This window comes from Capra hircus, chromosome 1 (assembly GCF_001704415.2).
Source record: "Capra hircus breed San Clemente chromosome 1, ASM170441v1, whole genome shotgun sequence".
Taxonomy (NCBI): domain Eukaryota; kingdom Metazoa; phylum Chordata; class Mammalia; order Artiodactyla; family Bovidae; genus Capra; species Capra hircus.
Window position 1 is genome coordinate 42,182,928 of NC_030808.1, and position 17,612 is coordinate 42,200,539.

Sequence of the window (17,612 nt, forward strand, 5' to 3'; positions counted from 1 at the left end):
TTGAATGTTTTTCATGAATATATCATCAAAGGAGTCTATTAGGAATATGGGGTAATTTCGTTAATATATGATCAAACAACAAAATGATAATGGATAGAAATCAGCAGAAATGGTACTATAACTTTCTGTCTTATTCATGTCTTAGGATAAAAAAACATATATTTGTGATATATAGGCTATATAAAGGTATAGCCTACTTTTTGGTTCAGTAGAAAATACATGAAAGAGTTTCGTTTGAGACAATGAAAAATTTTTTGAACCAGTCTGAATCTTTAGAGATTTTAGTAAAAAATGCATAATGTACTTCTTACTCTTAATTCTGTTCAAAGTTTCAATGTTAATACAATACATTCAGTTTTAAGATATTTATGAATGACAAGTTACGGACTAAGTTAACTGGTGTTTATAGCCTCCTCCATAAACCTTTAAGTACATGTATATATATATATATATATACCTTTAAAAAAGACTTTGCCTCTGAAAATTATTTATATTTATCACATCATGTAGTTGTTCAGTCGTGTCCAAGTCCTAATACTCTGAAGTGTGTTTTAAATAAGAGAGACACTACTTCAGTCAGAGCATCAGAAACAGAGGAAGACATTACCATCCAATACCTGTTTTCATGAATATTAATAAATTTTTTGATTTCAATTCTCCATTGCAGTGATCTACCTGAGTGGATATGATGGAGGCAAACAAGACTCTGGTGACAGAATTTGTTCTCACAGGACTCACAGATCTCCCAGGGCTGCAGGTCCCCCTGTTTCTGGTATTCCTGGTCATCTACCTCACCACCATGGTGGGCAATCTTGGACTGATTTTTCTCATCTGGAAGGAATCCCATCTTCATACCCCCATGTACTCATTCCTGGGCAGCCTGGCCTTTGCAGATGCTTGCTCTTCATCTTCTGTGACTCCCAAGATGCTTATGAATTTTTTTTCTAAGGATCATATATCCTTCATTGAATGCATCACCCAGTTCTACATTTTTGCTTTCAGTGCCACCACAGAAAGTTTCCTCCTGGTAGTGATGGCCTATGACCGCTATGTAGCCATATGCAACCCCTTGCTTTACCCAGTGGTGATGTCCCACAGACTCTGCACTTGGTTGATAAGTGCATCATATGCAATTGGTTTTCTGCATCCTATAGTTCATGTAAGATTGTTATTTAGATTAACTTTCTGCAGGTCCCATAAAATAGATCATTTCTTCTGTGAAATCTTGCCACTTTTTACAATTTCTTGCACTGATCCCTCTGTTAATGCCTTGGTGCTTTTTATTTCTGCCTCTTTTATACAAGCTTCTACTTTTATGACTATCATAGTTTCTTACACCTGTGTCCTCTTTGCCATCCTGAGAAAGAAGTCAGAAAAGGGAAAGAGCAAAGCCTTCTCCACGTGCAGCGCCCACCTTCTTTCTGTTTTCTTGTTCTACGGCACTCTCTTCTTCATGTATGTGCGTCCGGGGTCTGGCCAGGATCAATATCAGGATAAAATGTATTCACTGTTCTACACGATTATAATTCCCCTGCTAAACCCCTTTATTTATAGCCTAAGAAACAAAGAAGTTTTACTTGCATGTAGAAAAATGATAAAGAAATAAATATTTATCAGGAAATCTTTTATTATCCTTCACTTTTCCCTCTTTTTAAATAAAGCATAATGACTGGCCATGGATTTTCATACAGTAGGGACTGAATGAATAGTTGTTAATGCATTAATAATAATATTTACACCAGCTATGACTGTCAGTTATAAGTTAATGTAATCATCAAAATAATTAATGAACAATAAGAACAGTCGTCACTGACTTTTTCTTGTTGTTTTAAACTCATCTTTAAGGATGAAACTGACACTGAATCAGTACATGATGATACATGTCAGGACTCCCATCTTACAGTCTCTTTGGAGAAAATCAGTCATAGGAAGTTCCAAAGTCAATAGGATAATATTTTTGTAAGTTAAACAATAAAATTTTAAATTTCCATTTTTAACATGTTTCTTTTCATGGTGGAGAAAACCAGCAATTGCTTTTCAACAATTATTATGGGTAGAGTTTCTAAATCCATTTATTTCCTTCTTTGGTATATGTTGATATACCAGGCTTGGTGAATTGACCTTTCCTGTTATTTTTCTGTATAAGAGTAGAGGATTTAACCTTGCTACTCTGTTAAAAGGAAGACACCTCAAAATTGGGGGAAAAGTCTACCTCTTCTGGCTTTAGGAGATGATGAGGGAAAACAGAAGATGCAATGGTAGGAGAGGACTCAGACATGCAGGTTTTAATCCCCCATCTGGAGAGGCTGGAGATTTGAAAAGTAAAGGGGAAAATTAGATGGGTATGAGTAGTGTGTTATCTATTGCTGTTTTAACAAATTAGCATTGTGGCTTAAAAAATCAAGCCATTGCAAGCTTAGTGGCTTAAAACAATACAAATTTATCATATTACATTTCTATAGTACAGAAATCTTTTTAAAAATTTATTTATTATAAATTGGAGGATAATTGCTTTACAGTATTATTTTGGTTTCTGCCATACAGCAACATGAATCAGCTGTAAGTATATATATGTCCCTTCCCTCTTGAACCTATCTTTCACCTCCCACCCCATCCCATCCCTCTAGGTTGTCACAGAGCATTGGTTTAAGCTCCCTGTGTCATATAGCAAATCCCCACTGGCTGCCCATTTTACATATGGTGATATATATGTTTCCATGCCGCTCCTTCAATTTGTCCCACCCCCTCCTTCCCCAACTGTGGTCACAAGTCTGTTCTCCGTGTCTGCATCTCCACCGCTGCCCTGCAAACAGGCTCATCAGTACCATCTTTCTAGATTCCATATACAGTATTTTTCTCTTTCTGACTTACTTCCTTCTGTATAATAGGCTCTGTGTTCATCCACCTCATTAGAATTGACTCTAATGTGTTCCTTTATATGGCTGAGTATATTCCATTGTATATGTACCACAGCTTCTTTCTTCATTCGTCTGTCGATGGACATCTAGGTTGCTTCCATGACCTAGCTATTGTAAATACTGCTGCATGTAGTGCAGAAACCTGACATAGATCTCACTGGAATAAAATCAAGGTATTACTAGGGCAGAATTGCTTTCTGTATTCTGTGGGAGATAATTGTTTCCTTTCCTTTTCCAGCTTCTAGAGACTGTCTACATTCTTTGGCTCAACGGCCTCTTCCTCTATCATCAAAGCCAGCACTGTTGCTTCTTTCTGTGTCTGACTTTTGCAGTTACATTTTCTTTTGACCCTGATTCTTCTGTTTCCCTCTTCCGCTTTAAGCACCCTTGTTATTACGGTGGACCCATCCAGATAAACAAGGATAATCTCCCTATTTTAAGGTCTGCTGCAGTACTAACTCTCTTTTTGCTATGCAACATAACATTTTTCAGGATCACATCTTTGTGGAGGCATTATTTTCTCATCCCAAGAAGTTTTAGAAAAGAGCTACTTTTGCCTAAATTACAGATTAGGGCCTGAAAAGGAATCATATATGGCTCTGATCCTTTCTTTTCTGCTTCTATTCAACATAGAATTAGAAGTCCTAACTACAGTAATCAGACAATAAAAATAAATAAAAGGTATCCAGGTTGGAAGGGAAAAATCAAAATTGTCACCATTTGCAAGTGACATGATAAGCTATGTAGAGAACCCTAACATCACACAAAAACTATTAGAACTAATAAATTAATTCAGCAAAGTAGCAGGATATAAGATTAATACACATAAATGCTTGCATTTCTTTACACTAACAATGAAATATTGGAAAAAGAGTAAAAAAAAATATATATATATATCAGAAAGAGAGAGTGAAAAAAATCCCATTAAAGGGCATCAGAAAAACACCTTAGGAATAAACTTAACCAATGGGGTGAAAGACACATATGCTGAAAACCATAAAACATTGATAAAGGAAACTGAAGATATTCAAAGAAATGGAAAGATAGCCCATGCTCTTGTGTTGGAAGAATATTGTCAACCATACCACCAAAAGCAATCTACGGATTTAATGTGATCCCTATCAAAATACTCATGACATTTTCACAGAACTAGAACAAATAATCCTAAAGATTATATAGAACCACAAAAGACCCAGAACTGCCAAAGCAACTCTGAGAAAAAAGAACAAAGGTAGAAACATAACTCTCCAGTCTTCACACTATACTACAAATCTACAAATCAGCATGGTATTGGTACAAAAATAGACATATAGATCAATGGTACAGAATCACACACCTACAGTCAATTAATCTTTGACAGGAAACAAAAGTGTACAACAGAAAAAAGATAACTTCTTCAAGAAGTAGTGTTGGGAAAGTTGGACAGCTACATGTGAATCATGAAATTAGAACACTCCGTCACACCATATACAAAAATAAACTCAAAATGGTTTAAAGACCTAACAATGAGACGTGAAACCAGCTTCCCTAGTGGTAAAGAATCCAACCCCTGCCAGTGCAGGGGACAGTTTCTATCTCTGGTCTGGGAGGATCCCACATGCCACAAAGAAATGAAGCCAGTGCATCACAACTATTGAGCCTGTGCTCTAGACCCCAGGAACTGCAACTACTGAGCTCATGTGCCAAAACTAATAAAGCCCACACAACCTAGAGCCCAGGGTCTGAAACAAAAGCAGTCACCGCAATGAGAAGCCTGCACACCATGTCTAGAGAGTAGCCCATGCTCCCCACAACTAGAGAAAAGCTAGCACAGCAACTAAGATGCAATAGCCAAAATAAACAAATTAAAAAACAGCCAAACTGGACTTCAACAAAAGAATTTTTTAAAAAGACATGAAGCCAACAAAAACTTAGAAGAGAATATAGGCAAAACCTTCTCTGACATAAATCATAGCAATATTTTCTTAAATAATTTCTGCAAGGCAAAATAAATAAAAGCAAAAATAAGCAAATGGGACCTAATTCAACTTCAAAGCTTTTGCATAACAAGGAAACCTTTAACAAAATAAAAGGACAATCTACAGAAAGGGAGAAAATACTTGCAAATGATGTGACTAATAAGGGGTTAATATCCAAAATATACAAATAACTCAAACACTCAATATTGAAAAAACAACCCTATCAAAAAATGGACAGAATTCCTGAATAGATAGCTCTCCAAAGAGGATGGTCAACAGGCACATAAAAAGATGCACAATATCACTAATTATTAGAGAAATGAAAATAAAAATCACAATACAATATTACCTCACATTGGTCAGAATGGTTATCATCAAAAAGTCTACAAACAGGAAATGCTGGAGAGGATATAGAGAAAAGGAATCCCTTGTACACTGTTGAAGGGAATGTAAATTGGTGCAGCAGCTATGAAAAAAAGCATGGAGTTTCCTTGAAAAACTAAAAATAGAGGTATCATATGATCCAGCAATCCCACTCCTGGATATATCTGCTTAAGATGAAAGCTCCAATTAAAAAACATACATGCATCCCAGTGTTCATCAGTTCAGTTCGGTCACTCGGTTGTGTCTGACTCTTTCCGACCCCCTGGGCTGCAGCACACCAGGCTTCCCTGTCTATCACCAACTCCAGGAGCTTACTCAAACTCATGTCCATTGAGTTGGTGATGCCATCCAACTATCTCATTCTCTGTCATCCTCTTCTCCTCCTGCCTTCAATCTTTCTCAGTATCAGGATCTTTTCAAATGAGTCAGTTCTTCCCATCAGGTGGCCAAAGTATTGGAGTTTCAGCTTCAACATCAGTCCTTCCAATGAATATTCAGGACTGATTTCCTTTAGGATTGACTGGTTGGATTTCCTTGCAGTCCAAAGTGAAGTGAAGTTGCTCAGTTGTGTCCGACTCTTTGCGACCCCATGGACTGTAGCCCACCAAGCTCCTTCATCCATGGAATTTTCTAGGCAACAGTACTGGAGTGGGTTGCCATTTCCTTCTCCAGGGGATCTTCCCAACCCAGGGATCTAACCCAGGGATCTAACCCAGGTTTTCCGCACTGCAGGCAGATGGTAAAGCCTGAGTATAAAGCCTGTCTGAGCCACCAGGGAAAAATCTTCTCCAACACCACAGTTCAAAAGCATCGATTCTTCTGTGCTTAACTTTCTTTATAGTTCAACTCTCACATCCATACATGACTGCTGGAAAAGCCATAGCCTTGACTAGATGGACCTTTGTTGGCAAAGTAATGTCTCTGCTTATTTTTATGCTATCTAGGTTGGTCATAGCTTTTCTTCCAAGGAGCAAGAGTCTTTTAATTTCATGGCTGCAGTCACCATATGCAGTGATTTTGGAGCCCAAAAAGATAAAGTCTGTCACCTTCCACTGTTTCCCCATCTATTTCCCATGAAGTGATGGGACCAGATGCCATGATCTTAGTTTTGAGAATATTGAGCTTTAAGCCAACTTTTTCACTCTCCTCTTTTACCAAGAGGCTCTTTAGTTCTTTGCTTTTTGTCATAAGGGTGGTGTCATCCACATATCTGAGGTTATTGATATTTCTCCTGGCAATATTGATTCCAGCTTGTGCTTCATCCAGGCCAGCATTTCACATGATGTATTCTGCATATAGGTAAATAAGCAGGGTGACAATATACAGGCTTGACATAGTCCTTTCCCTATTTGGAACCAGTCTGTTGTTCCATGTCCAGTTTTAACTGTTGCTTCTTGACATACATACAGATTTCTCAGGAGGCAGGTAAGGTGTTCATAGCAGCACTATTTACAATAGCCCAGACATAGAAATAACTACCAAAGTGCCTGTCAATATATGATTGACTAAAGATATTTTAGGAAAATAACTCAGCCATAGAAAAGAATAAAAACTGTCATTCGCAGCAACAATTGGACCTAGAGTATATTATACTAGGTAAGGTGGTTCAGACAAAGACAAATATGTCACTCATAAGTGGAATCTAAGACATAATACAAAGGGATCTATATACAAAACAGAAACAGACTCATAGATATAAAAAACAAATTTATGGTTACCATATGGGAAAGTAAAGGAGGAAAGGGAAAATCAGGAATATAGGATTAATTGATACAAACTACTATACATAAAATAGGTGTAAATAACAAGGATTTATTCTACATCATTGAAAACTAACTATACTCAATATCTTCTAATAACATATAGTGGAAAATAATCTGAGAAAGATAATTGAACCACTCTGCTGTGTACCTGAAACTGACATGGTAATGTAAATCTGATATACTACAATAAAAATAAAAACCCTAGTCCTGGTTTTCACTATTGCAAAGCAAAATATAGCATTACATAAAAATTTCCTCTAGGCCCATAAATGATATCTTGGAGATGATTTTCAAGTTACTGCTAAGCTAAGGAGCTAAGGAGGCGAATCATTGTTTGGTTTGAAAGGCATGAACAAACCATAATAGTCCATGGTGCATGCAATTTGCTCTTTTTCTTAGGGAATCTCGTGTAAGATTTCCATATCCTAAATGTTTGTCAGAGGAAAGTTTTGCAACTCAAGATTGTCTGTTGTATGAATATATACATTCCCCCACCCCCCAGAGATTCTGTGATTTAACATTTAAAAAATATTAATAGTTCAATCCTGCAGGCATTCAAAACACCTCAGATAAAGGCAGTGCTAGACTGTGGTTTCCTCTAGAATTTAAAGGACTTGCAAATACTTGTGACCTTCTTTAGCATAAACTTCTTTAGAACAAGCAGTTCTGTTCAACTAGTCATTTAGGATCTTCCCCATGCAAACTGTCCAGCTTCACTCAATGGAAAAGTTTGCATCTCAGAGAAGCATGTCAGGCATTTTTGGTTCAACTAGTATGATTCTCAGAAACTCAAAGGCTGTGATAGTGTGATCCTCATTACATTCTTATTTATTTTACCATCCTAGACTTTGCAAAACTGTATAGAGGATGGATGAAAATGGTAGAAACCAAAAACTTAGCCATGTTGCATTGCCTATTGTTGTTTTGCAAATATGCTGCTCTTACTAAATAGAATAATTCAATACAATATCTGGTATGAGATATATGGCTACTGATGTGTGAAAAATGTATTCTTCCAATACCAATCATGAATGAGGGTTGATGGTGGTGGTTTACTTGCTAAGTTGTGTCCGACACTTGCGACCGCATGGACTGTAGCCTGCCAGACTCCTCTGTCCATGGAAATGAGGATTATAAGTGCTTTATTTTTATCTGGGGTGGGTAATGTTATAAACTGATGGTCGTGCTCTAGGAATAACTTGGCTCTTTTGCTCTAAATTTGAAGAAACATTTATTTTCTGGACATTTTGTTAAACAGCAGATTGGTGCGTTGTAAGATGATAATATGTTAATTTAAACTGATAAGTTCCATGGATACGTTTTAAAGTTCATGTGCTCCATTGGATGACAGAAAAACTACAAAATTGTGTTTTGGGAGTGTGTAATTATGTTGTTGTTTAGTTGCTAAGTCATTTTCCAGTCTTTTGCAATGCAATGGACTATAGCCCACCAGGCTCCTCTGTCCATGGGATTCTCCAGGCAAGAGCACTGGCATGGGTTGCCATGCCCTCCTCCAGGGGATTCTTCCAGCCCAGGGAAAGAACCCATCTCTCGTGCACTGGCAGCTGGAATCTTCACCACTGAGCCATGCATGAAAGCCCGTGTGTAATTATAACACATGCAAAATAGTATTTTTTAAAATTATTGGTATCTACATAAGGAAGAGCCATAGCTGAGTTTGCTGGAGAGAGCAAAGTATCAGCTTGAAATCCCAGCTTTTTATTGAGTTAGGGACAAAATAGGAATTGGGTTTGACTGCCTTGAGAGGCCAAGAGTATTCTATACATAAGAAGGCGGGTCTAGTCTAGTCTAATCTAGTGGAGTTCATAAGCTGGACAAGGTACCTCCCTTCAGGAGTGTCATGTAGTGCTGGCCAGTGATTGTGCTTAGTCACTCAGTTGTGTCCAACATTTGTGATCCCATGGACTGTAACCCACCAGCCTCCTCTGTCCCTGGGATTTTTCAGGCAAGAAGACTGGAGTGGGTTGCCATTTCCCCCTCCAGGGGATCTTCTGGAGCCAGGGATCCAACCCACGTTTGCTGTGTTTCCTGCATTGTAGGCAGATTCTTTACTTACTGAGCCATTGAGGAAGCTTCAAGAAGAAGGGTAAAAAAGGTAAATGATAATCAGAAGAAGTACAGTAGAAGAAACAATTAGCCAATAACCAAATCCATGTTCTTTTCTTCCCAGATACACAGTCTCCCTTTTCAGTTCACTGCAGTATTATGATTGAGTTTAGGACTGAAAGTGATATGCTATTTCTAGCTCATAAGCCCCTCACAGTCGGAATCCCCCGTGAAATTTCTCCTTCCAGCTTGATCCAGATAAGAACACAATCACTGAAGAAAGTTATGTGTGGGGACTTCCCTGGCAGTCCAGTGGTTAAGACTTCGCCTGCCACTTCAGGGGGTGCAGGTTCAATCCCTGGCTGGAGAGCCACGATCCCACATGTCTCATGGCCAAAATGCCAAGGCTTAAAGCAGAAGCAGTACTGAAACTTCTGTGTGGAAAATGCCTGAATGATAAGCTGGAGTCTAGAACTTTGAATCATCAGTTGGGATAGAATAGTCTAACAATTGGGAACATGTGATTTATATTTATCATGAATGAGAAATTAACTTCTATTTTGTCAGTTTACTTAGATATTGAAAAATATCTGTAAGTTCAGTTAACATTCTGTAAAAAAATACACACATACAATGCAATAAAATTCCTTAACTGCATCCAGTTAATTATTGAGCTTATTTCTCAGTACAGGGATGTGAATATGAAGCTTAAGAGTTTCAGTTGTTGACTGAAACAGTCCTACAGACTTAGAGAGTGAACTTATGGTGACCAGAGGGTTAGGGTCAGGGAGAGGGATAGATCAGGAGTCTGGGATTGATATGTACACACTACTATATTTAAAATGGGCAATGGAGCTTCCCTGGTGTTCCAATGGTTGAGAGTCTGCCTTGCAGTGTGTGTGGGGGACATGGGTTTGATCCCTGGTCAGGGAACAGGGATCCCACATGCTGGGGTGCAACTGAGCCCATGTGCTGCAAATACAGAGTCCCTGCACCACAGCTACAGAGTCCGTGCACCACAACTACAGAGCCAGTAGTTACAGTGTGTAGTTACACAACCACAGAGTCCATAGAATAGATACATGTATATGTGTAACTGAATCACTTTTCTGTACATCCAAAATTAACACGACATTGTTAATCAACAATACTCCAATATAAAATAAAAAACTAAAAAAAGAACTTCAGCTGTCATTGTATGCGCAATGAAAAATTATTAATAACATTTAAATAGGGGCAAGCATGTATTATGGTGTGGTAGTGAAACAGCATACATTTTATAAAAATCAGTCCTGTGTCAGTGTGGAAAATACATCGGATGACTGTGTTAAGAGATGCATATTGTATAGTTAGGAGGTTATTTAATAAGCCAGGCAAGAGATGAACATATTTTAGATTTTAGTACTGACTGCATAAAAAGAAATATTGGATTTAAGACATCACTGACAGATGAACTCTTGGTTTGTGACCCTATTTTCTGTGACACAGGAAACACTGGAAGAATACCAGGTTTGAGGGCGGAATAGAGGAAGATCATAATTCCGGATTTGGACATGTTAATTCTAAGGTAGCTTTGGGAGTTTCAAGTAAGTAAGTCAGGTAGGTAGTTGGGGAGTGGGAGCATCAAAAAAAAAAAGAGGAAGGCAAACAAGTTTATTCTCTACTCTGCTCAGTGATATTTTTAAACATGTCCCCAAAGTGAACCTTGAGGACACAATGGATAGTTTTAATTGTTATAACTAGAAGTGTATAATGATTTGATGATTGGCTTACAATGCCCAGTGGAACAACTTTGACTTCATCCTACCTACTGGGAATAATTTGGAAGCATTAAAGAAATCTCAAAACTTTTTAAGAATGGGTTTTCAAATAAGAGAAAGAAATGTTATATTCTTCCAGTTTTGCATTTCCAAGAAAAAGCCATCCATAAATAATTGTGCTTCATTTCTGTACCTTTTATGTTACTTTGAGAAAAGCGGCACATTTTCAGTTTCCCATATTTTACAGGAGCTGGGTGAGGATGCAGACATTTTCATATTTTCATTATTATAGCTTTGTAATTTGCCTGTATGATAAGAAAATATCTACATAAGACATTAAAACCCTAGACAGGTCTTTTCCTTTTTCAAGTCAGCAAACAAAATCTGGGCAAGCAAGTTAATCTATGTCTAAACATGAATATTTCAGTTAGAATTTTTGCTGTGTAGATAACACATTTGTTGATATTTCTTAATAAGAAACTTTAACAGAAGAATGAAAAATAGAAAAAAAAATCAGGGGTTATTTTATAAATACGAAGTTTTAAAATTTGAGAGATAAGCTATGAAGCCTAAAGTTAACTTGTTTGTAATTTTCAGAATGGGAATTCTGGCTTCAGGCTTATTATATATAATAAAAATTCTTTAATTTCATGGAATCATGAGTATGTATGCTAAAGTCTAAAGGTAACTTTAAAAGACTCTGCTATGTAACTCGAAAAAAAATTCACAAAAGTTACTATTTTTGTCTAAATTATATTAAATTATATTAATTAAATTACATTAATACATTACAGGATAGCAATGATTTGGTTATTTCAGATTCTAAAAAGAGTTGAGCCAACTGATGCAGGGTAAGTATTTCTTAAGATTCTAAATTTCCAGTTAATATTTCTGATATCTATCTATCTATCTATCTATCTATCTATATCAGATATATATCTCTCTCTATATATATTTGCTGCTTTTCTCATGGAACTGTTATTCTGACTTTCACTCCCCTCTACTTCAATTATTACTATCTCTACTCTCACTCCAGAAAAACCAGTGCTATAAATTTAGTGTTTATTATCCATGTTTCTCAATGAAAAATAGAGATTAAAAAAATACATTGCTAGTTTTACAATGATGAGACCACACATTTTATACTTCTTTGGATCTTGCTCTTCTGCAATAATTATACATTGCAGAAATTCCAAAATTAAAATTAGGTAGAAGAGTTCTTTTTTCATGATTGAACTATATCCCATAATATGAATGAACTCTGGTTTATTTACCCATTTCACTGTTGCCGCATCTTGTCTTTGCTGTTGTGTCCAGCTTTTTGCTATCCCATGGACTGCAGCGTGTCAGCCTTCCTTGTCCTTCACTGTCTCCCAGAATTTGCTCAAACTCATGTCCATTGAGTCGGTGATGCCATCCAACCATCTCATCCTTTGTCACCCCCCTTCTCTTCTTGCTCTCAATCTTTCCCAGCATCAAGGTCTTCCTCAATGAGTCAGCTATTCTCATTAGGTGGCCAAAGTATTGGAGCTTCAGCTTCAGCATCAGTTCTTCCAATGGACATCAAGGAGTGATTTCCTTTGAAATATATCTCCTTGAAGTCCAAGGGACTCTCAAGAGTCTTCTCCAGCACCACTATTTGAAAGCATCAATTCTTTGGTGTTCAGCCTTCTTTATGCCAACTCTCACATCTGTACATGACTACTGGAAAGACCATAGCTTTGACAAGATGGACCTTTGTTGGCATAGTGATATCTTTGCTTTTAATATACTATCTAGGTTTGTCATAGCTCTTCTTCCAAGGAGGAAGTGTCTTTTAATTTTGTGGCTGCAGTCACTACCTACAGTGATTTTGGATCCCATTAAAATAAAAGCTGTCACTGTTTTCACTTTTTCCCCCTCTACTTGCCATGAAGTGATGGGACCAGATGCCACGATCTTACATTTTTGAATGCTGAGCCTTAAGTCAGGTTTTTGACTCTCGTCTTTCACCCTCCTCAAGAGGCACTTTAGTTCCTCTTCACTTTCTGCCATTAGGGTGGTATCATCTGCATATTTGAGGTTGTTGATATTGCTTCGGCAATCTTGATTCCACTTGTGAGTCATCCAGCCCAGCATTTCATATGATGTACTCTGCATATAAATTAAATAAGCAAGGTAACAATATATAGCCTTGATGTACTCCTTTCCCAATTTTGAGGACCCTGTGAACAGCATGGTCTTTGCTACTCTGAACAATAATACAGTAAATATTCTTTGTATATTTACCTTTGCATAGCAGTGTTTTTATTTCTAGGATATATATATATACACATATATAAATGATAGATGAAAAGATATATGTATTTTAAAAACTTAAATGGGATTGCATAAAATTGCTTTTCAAGAAAAGGCTGTTGCAATTCATAGTTCCACAAGTAACATATGAAAGTAACACTTTTCTCACTTTAGTCAATGTTGAGTATTTTTATTTGTTTTTATTTCTGCTATTCTGATATATGAGAAAGGAAGTATCTTTCCATTTTTGTTTTTGTTCTTGTTCACATGTGTGTATTTTTGACATAGAAATTTGGGCATCTTTTCATTTCATTTTTGGTTATTTTGATTTCTTCATCTGTAAACTTGCTTATTCTTGTCATTTACTCATTCGTCTATTAGATTGCTTGCCTTTTAAATCTATTCTTGTTATTTTATATTATAGACATAAATCTATGTCTTTCATATACATGGATGATATATTTCCAAACTAATTATATACCCTTTGACTCTGTTGGATATTGTTTTGCTATGCATTCAAGCTATCTATTTTACTGGCTTCCTTCTCTTGGACAACAATTTCTCTATTCCCTATGTTACATCACTGTCTTCTCAATTACTTAAGACAATATCTATGGTGTGGGGTAGGAGACTAACCTTATTTACTAATCCTTCCACACAGATAGCAAAGAGTGTCAGCATAACCCATTAAATCAACTGTCCTTTTCCTACTGAACTGAAATATCATATTTGTTTCATGCCACGTTCCCGTATATATTGGAACCCACTTCTGAGTTCTCTTTTCTGTTTCACTGATCCTCTGGCTTCTTCTTATGCCACTATCTTAATGTTTTGATTATTATGTCTCTACAGTATTGTTCAACATCAATTAAGGTATTCTAGACTACTCCACATTTATATTTTTCTTGGGCAGAAAGAGAAGTTATTTTCTTCCATATGAATTTCAATGAGTTTAAGCAATTCTAAAAACTGTAAGCTATCCATGTTAGATTGAAAAGGATTTGCATTTGAATTTGGTAAATGCAAATTTACCTATCAATTTAAGTGAATCTAATTTTAAAACATTTTATTACAGATAATTTTGAATATATATAAAAGTCAATAAGTGAAGGTAAAAATTAAGGACTACTAATTAAATGAGAAGCATGCCTTACATGTCAGTAACATAACAATCCACTGTTTTTATGACTCTTTGGTTAATTTTCCCTCACTTATTCTTTCATTTTAGTGATTAGCTGGTCAGATATGGCAAAAGAAAATATGACTTTGGTGACAGAGTTTGTTCTCACAGGACTCACAGATCTCCCAGGGCTGCAGGTCCCCCTGTTCCTGGTATTCCTGGTCATCTACCTCACCACCATGGTGGGCAACCTTGGGCTGATTTTTCTCATCTGGAAGGACCCCCATCTTCACACCCCCATGTACTCATTCCTGGGCAGCTTGGCCTTTGCAGATGCTTGTTGTTCATCTTCCGTGACTCCAAAAATGTTAACAAATTTTTTATCAAAGAATCATGTAATAGCTCTCTTTGACTGTCTGACCCAATTTTATTTTTTTGGGTCTACTGCCACCACAGAATGTTTCCTCCTGGTGGTCATGGCCTATGACCGCTATGCAGCCATATGCAACCCTTTGCTTTATTCAGTAGTCATGTCCAACAGACTCTGTATTCAGTCTATAGGTGTTTCATATTTCATTGGTTTTCTGCATTCAGCCATTCATGTGGGTTTGTTATTCAGATTAACTTTCTGTAGGACCAATGTAATACATTATTTCTACTGTGAAATTTTACAACTGTTTAAAATTTCGTGCACTGATTCTACACTTAATACACTTCTGGTGTTTATCTTTTCAGCTTTTATACAAGTCTTCACTTTTATGACCATCATGGTCTCTTACACCTTTATCCTCTTTATCATTCTGAAAAAGAAGTCTGAAAAGGGCAGGAGCAAAGCCTTCTCCACGTGCAGTGCCCACCTTCTATCTGTCTCCTTGTTCTATGGCACTCTCTTCTTCATGTATGTGCGTCCTGGGTCTGGTCCCTCTGAAGATCACAACAAAATATATTCTTTATTTTATACAATAATAATTCCTCTACTAAATCCTTTTATTTATAGCCTGAGAAACAAAGAGGTTATAAGTGCTTTGAAAAGAATAATGAAGAAATGAATAGTTGCTAGACAATTGTCAAACTGTTTCTTTTCTACTGTCTTCTAAAAATGCCCCAATTCCTAAAGATTTGCCATGGCTCTGCCATTTCATCAGAGAACTAGAGGTCAGCATGGTCTGTGAACTTCCTACTATTTTTTACTTGGATATGGGGCCAGTAAAATTTTGGTAACTTACCTATAACTAGCTCATTTAGAAACACTGTGCTCCATCTTTATCTAGACACTAAGCTTTTGCGAATTAACCATTTTCCTGAGACTTAAAAAATTCCTGATAGTAATTGACAGTTTCCTAGAAACAGCTCAGAGACTGGCAGATAGGGTTAGGCACTTAGTTCCTTACCCCAGTTCACTGCTCTGGCCCTGCCAGTAATAAAGTGTCACTGTTCTCTTCCATGCACAGTAACTACAGTAGATGGATAAAAGTCTACTTCTTGACAGAATATATTCCTGAGGAGAAATGCATTGTTTAGTGATAAAACGTTAGGATAAAGTAAAAGGTTCTAAAAATTTGGTGGATCTTAGGAAGAAAAGTGGAAGCAGGCATGAATTAAAGAACGGAGGATCAAAATTAACCACAGCTCCTACTTGTAACTCTACATACTATTTTTATCAGGAATATTGTCTGTAGCATAATATAGCATGATATTCAATAACATAAGTTTAGGAATATTTGAGTGTAATAAAAAGCAATCTCAGACATCAGCCTTGGTTGCATTACTATTCCTATCAATTTTTAGTAGAAGGAAGTAGTAAAGAAAGTTTTTAGTAGGAGGAAGGCAAGGAGCCTAGATCAGAGATAAGAACTTGGCCCCACTCCAGTACTCTTGCCTGGAAAATTCCATGGACGGAGGAGCCTGATAGGCTGCAGTCCATGGGGTCGCGAAGAGTCGGACATGACTGAGCGACTTCCCTTTCATTTTCACTTTAGTATGTAAAGATATGGGTGAAAACTGGTGTCAGTGAATTCTCTACCACTAATGTACTTCAATTTGGGATGTGTTCATATATGTATTCAGGCATATACAGGGGGTCTTGGAATGGATTCTTCACAGATGGGGGGAATATATATATATATATATATATATATATATATATATATATTCCAGTTTATTTCAGAAGTATTAAATAGACATAAATAATTCAAATACTCTGTTAGCAAAACAATGTTCCTTGGACAATCTGCTTTTTCTTAGCACATACATTTAGGAAAAATAGTTACACAAAATGAGAATGAAGTTTAAGTTGTTTAAGACTAAATATGCTTGTTGTCCTAGTATTTTAAAAACACTTTAGATCTCAACAGTGCCAATAAATATACTAAAAATATTATCTAAAAATATAAGCATGTGGTAAATTTCTTTTATCATTTAAATTTATCATATAAATATTATTTTAAAAAGGCAACTTGTTTGTATAGTCTCAAGATTATTTCAAATTAGCCCCTAATAATAAAACTTATTTTAAAAATATCCCACATGATTAAAAAATTTCAAAAGCTATCCATTCTCATAGGTGACTTTTAGCAATTTCAGTCTTTGAAACTCATTTGGGAATTCTAACATGTATACTGTCATGTAAGAATTGAATCGCCAGTCCATGTCTGACGTAGGGTGCAGCTTGCTTGGGGCTGGTGCATGGGGATGACCCAGAGAGATGTTGTGGGGAGGGAGGTGGGAGGGGGGTTCATGTTTGGGAACGCATGTAAGAATTAAAGATTTTAAAATTTAAAAAATAAAAAAAATAAAATTAAAAAAAATAAACTAAATTGGTTTCCTTAACATTTTAAGTTCTTTCTGAATAAAATATTTTTTCTGTATTTACTATTGGTGTTTTTAAAGCAAATCTTAAATACTTTTCATTTATGTACAGGTAAATACATTTATCTCTTAATGTACCTGGTACAACATGTTTTATTTGAGGTATTTGCAAAAGCAACTACAGTAGTCACCCCTCATCTGTGGGGAATCCAGTCCAAGATCCCCTGTGGATGCTTGAAACTGCTATTAGTTTTGAACTCTGCTTCCTTTTATCTACCACAACTTTAATGTCTTTTCAGTCTTAACTAAGTACTTATCATACACTGTGGCTGTAACTTTTGCAGTTTGAGGTGCAACAGCAAAATCAACAAGAGTTTCTTTTTCTTTCTTTACACTTTCATGAATGTTCTTACCATAAAATTTAACAACTTCAGCATATGATTTTTTCCTATTAAATTGAGAACTTTCATATTTTCACTTAAAGGAAGCACTTTATGGCTTTTCGTTGTCAAATTGCCAATGTCACTACTCTTGTGTTTAAGGGCCAACATTAAGTC

The 17,612-nt window shown here is 36.4% G+C and overlaps 2 protein-coding genes across 2 annotated transcripts; both read left to right on the forward strand.

The window, feature by feature from the left end:
- LOC102172388 (olfactory receptor 5AC1-like) lies at positions 686-1,606 on the forward strand. The gene has a single exon (XM_005674818.2). It carries the CDS (start codon positions 686-688, stop codon positions 1,604-1,606), a length of 921 nt encoding a protein of 306 aa, XP_005674875.2.
- LOC102172662 (olfactory receptor 5AC1-like) lies at positions 14,373-15,296 on the forward strand. The gene has a single exon (XM_005674819.2). The coding sequence runs from the start codon at positions 14,373-14,375 to the stop codon at positions 15,294-15,296; it is 924 nt and encodes a 307-aa protein (XP_005674876.2).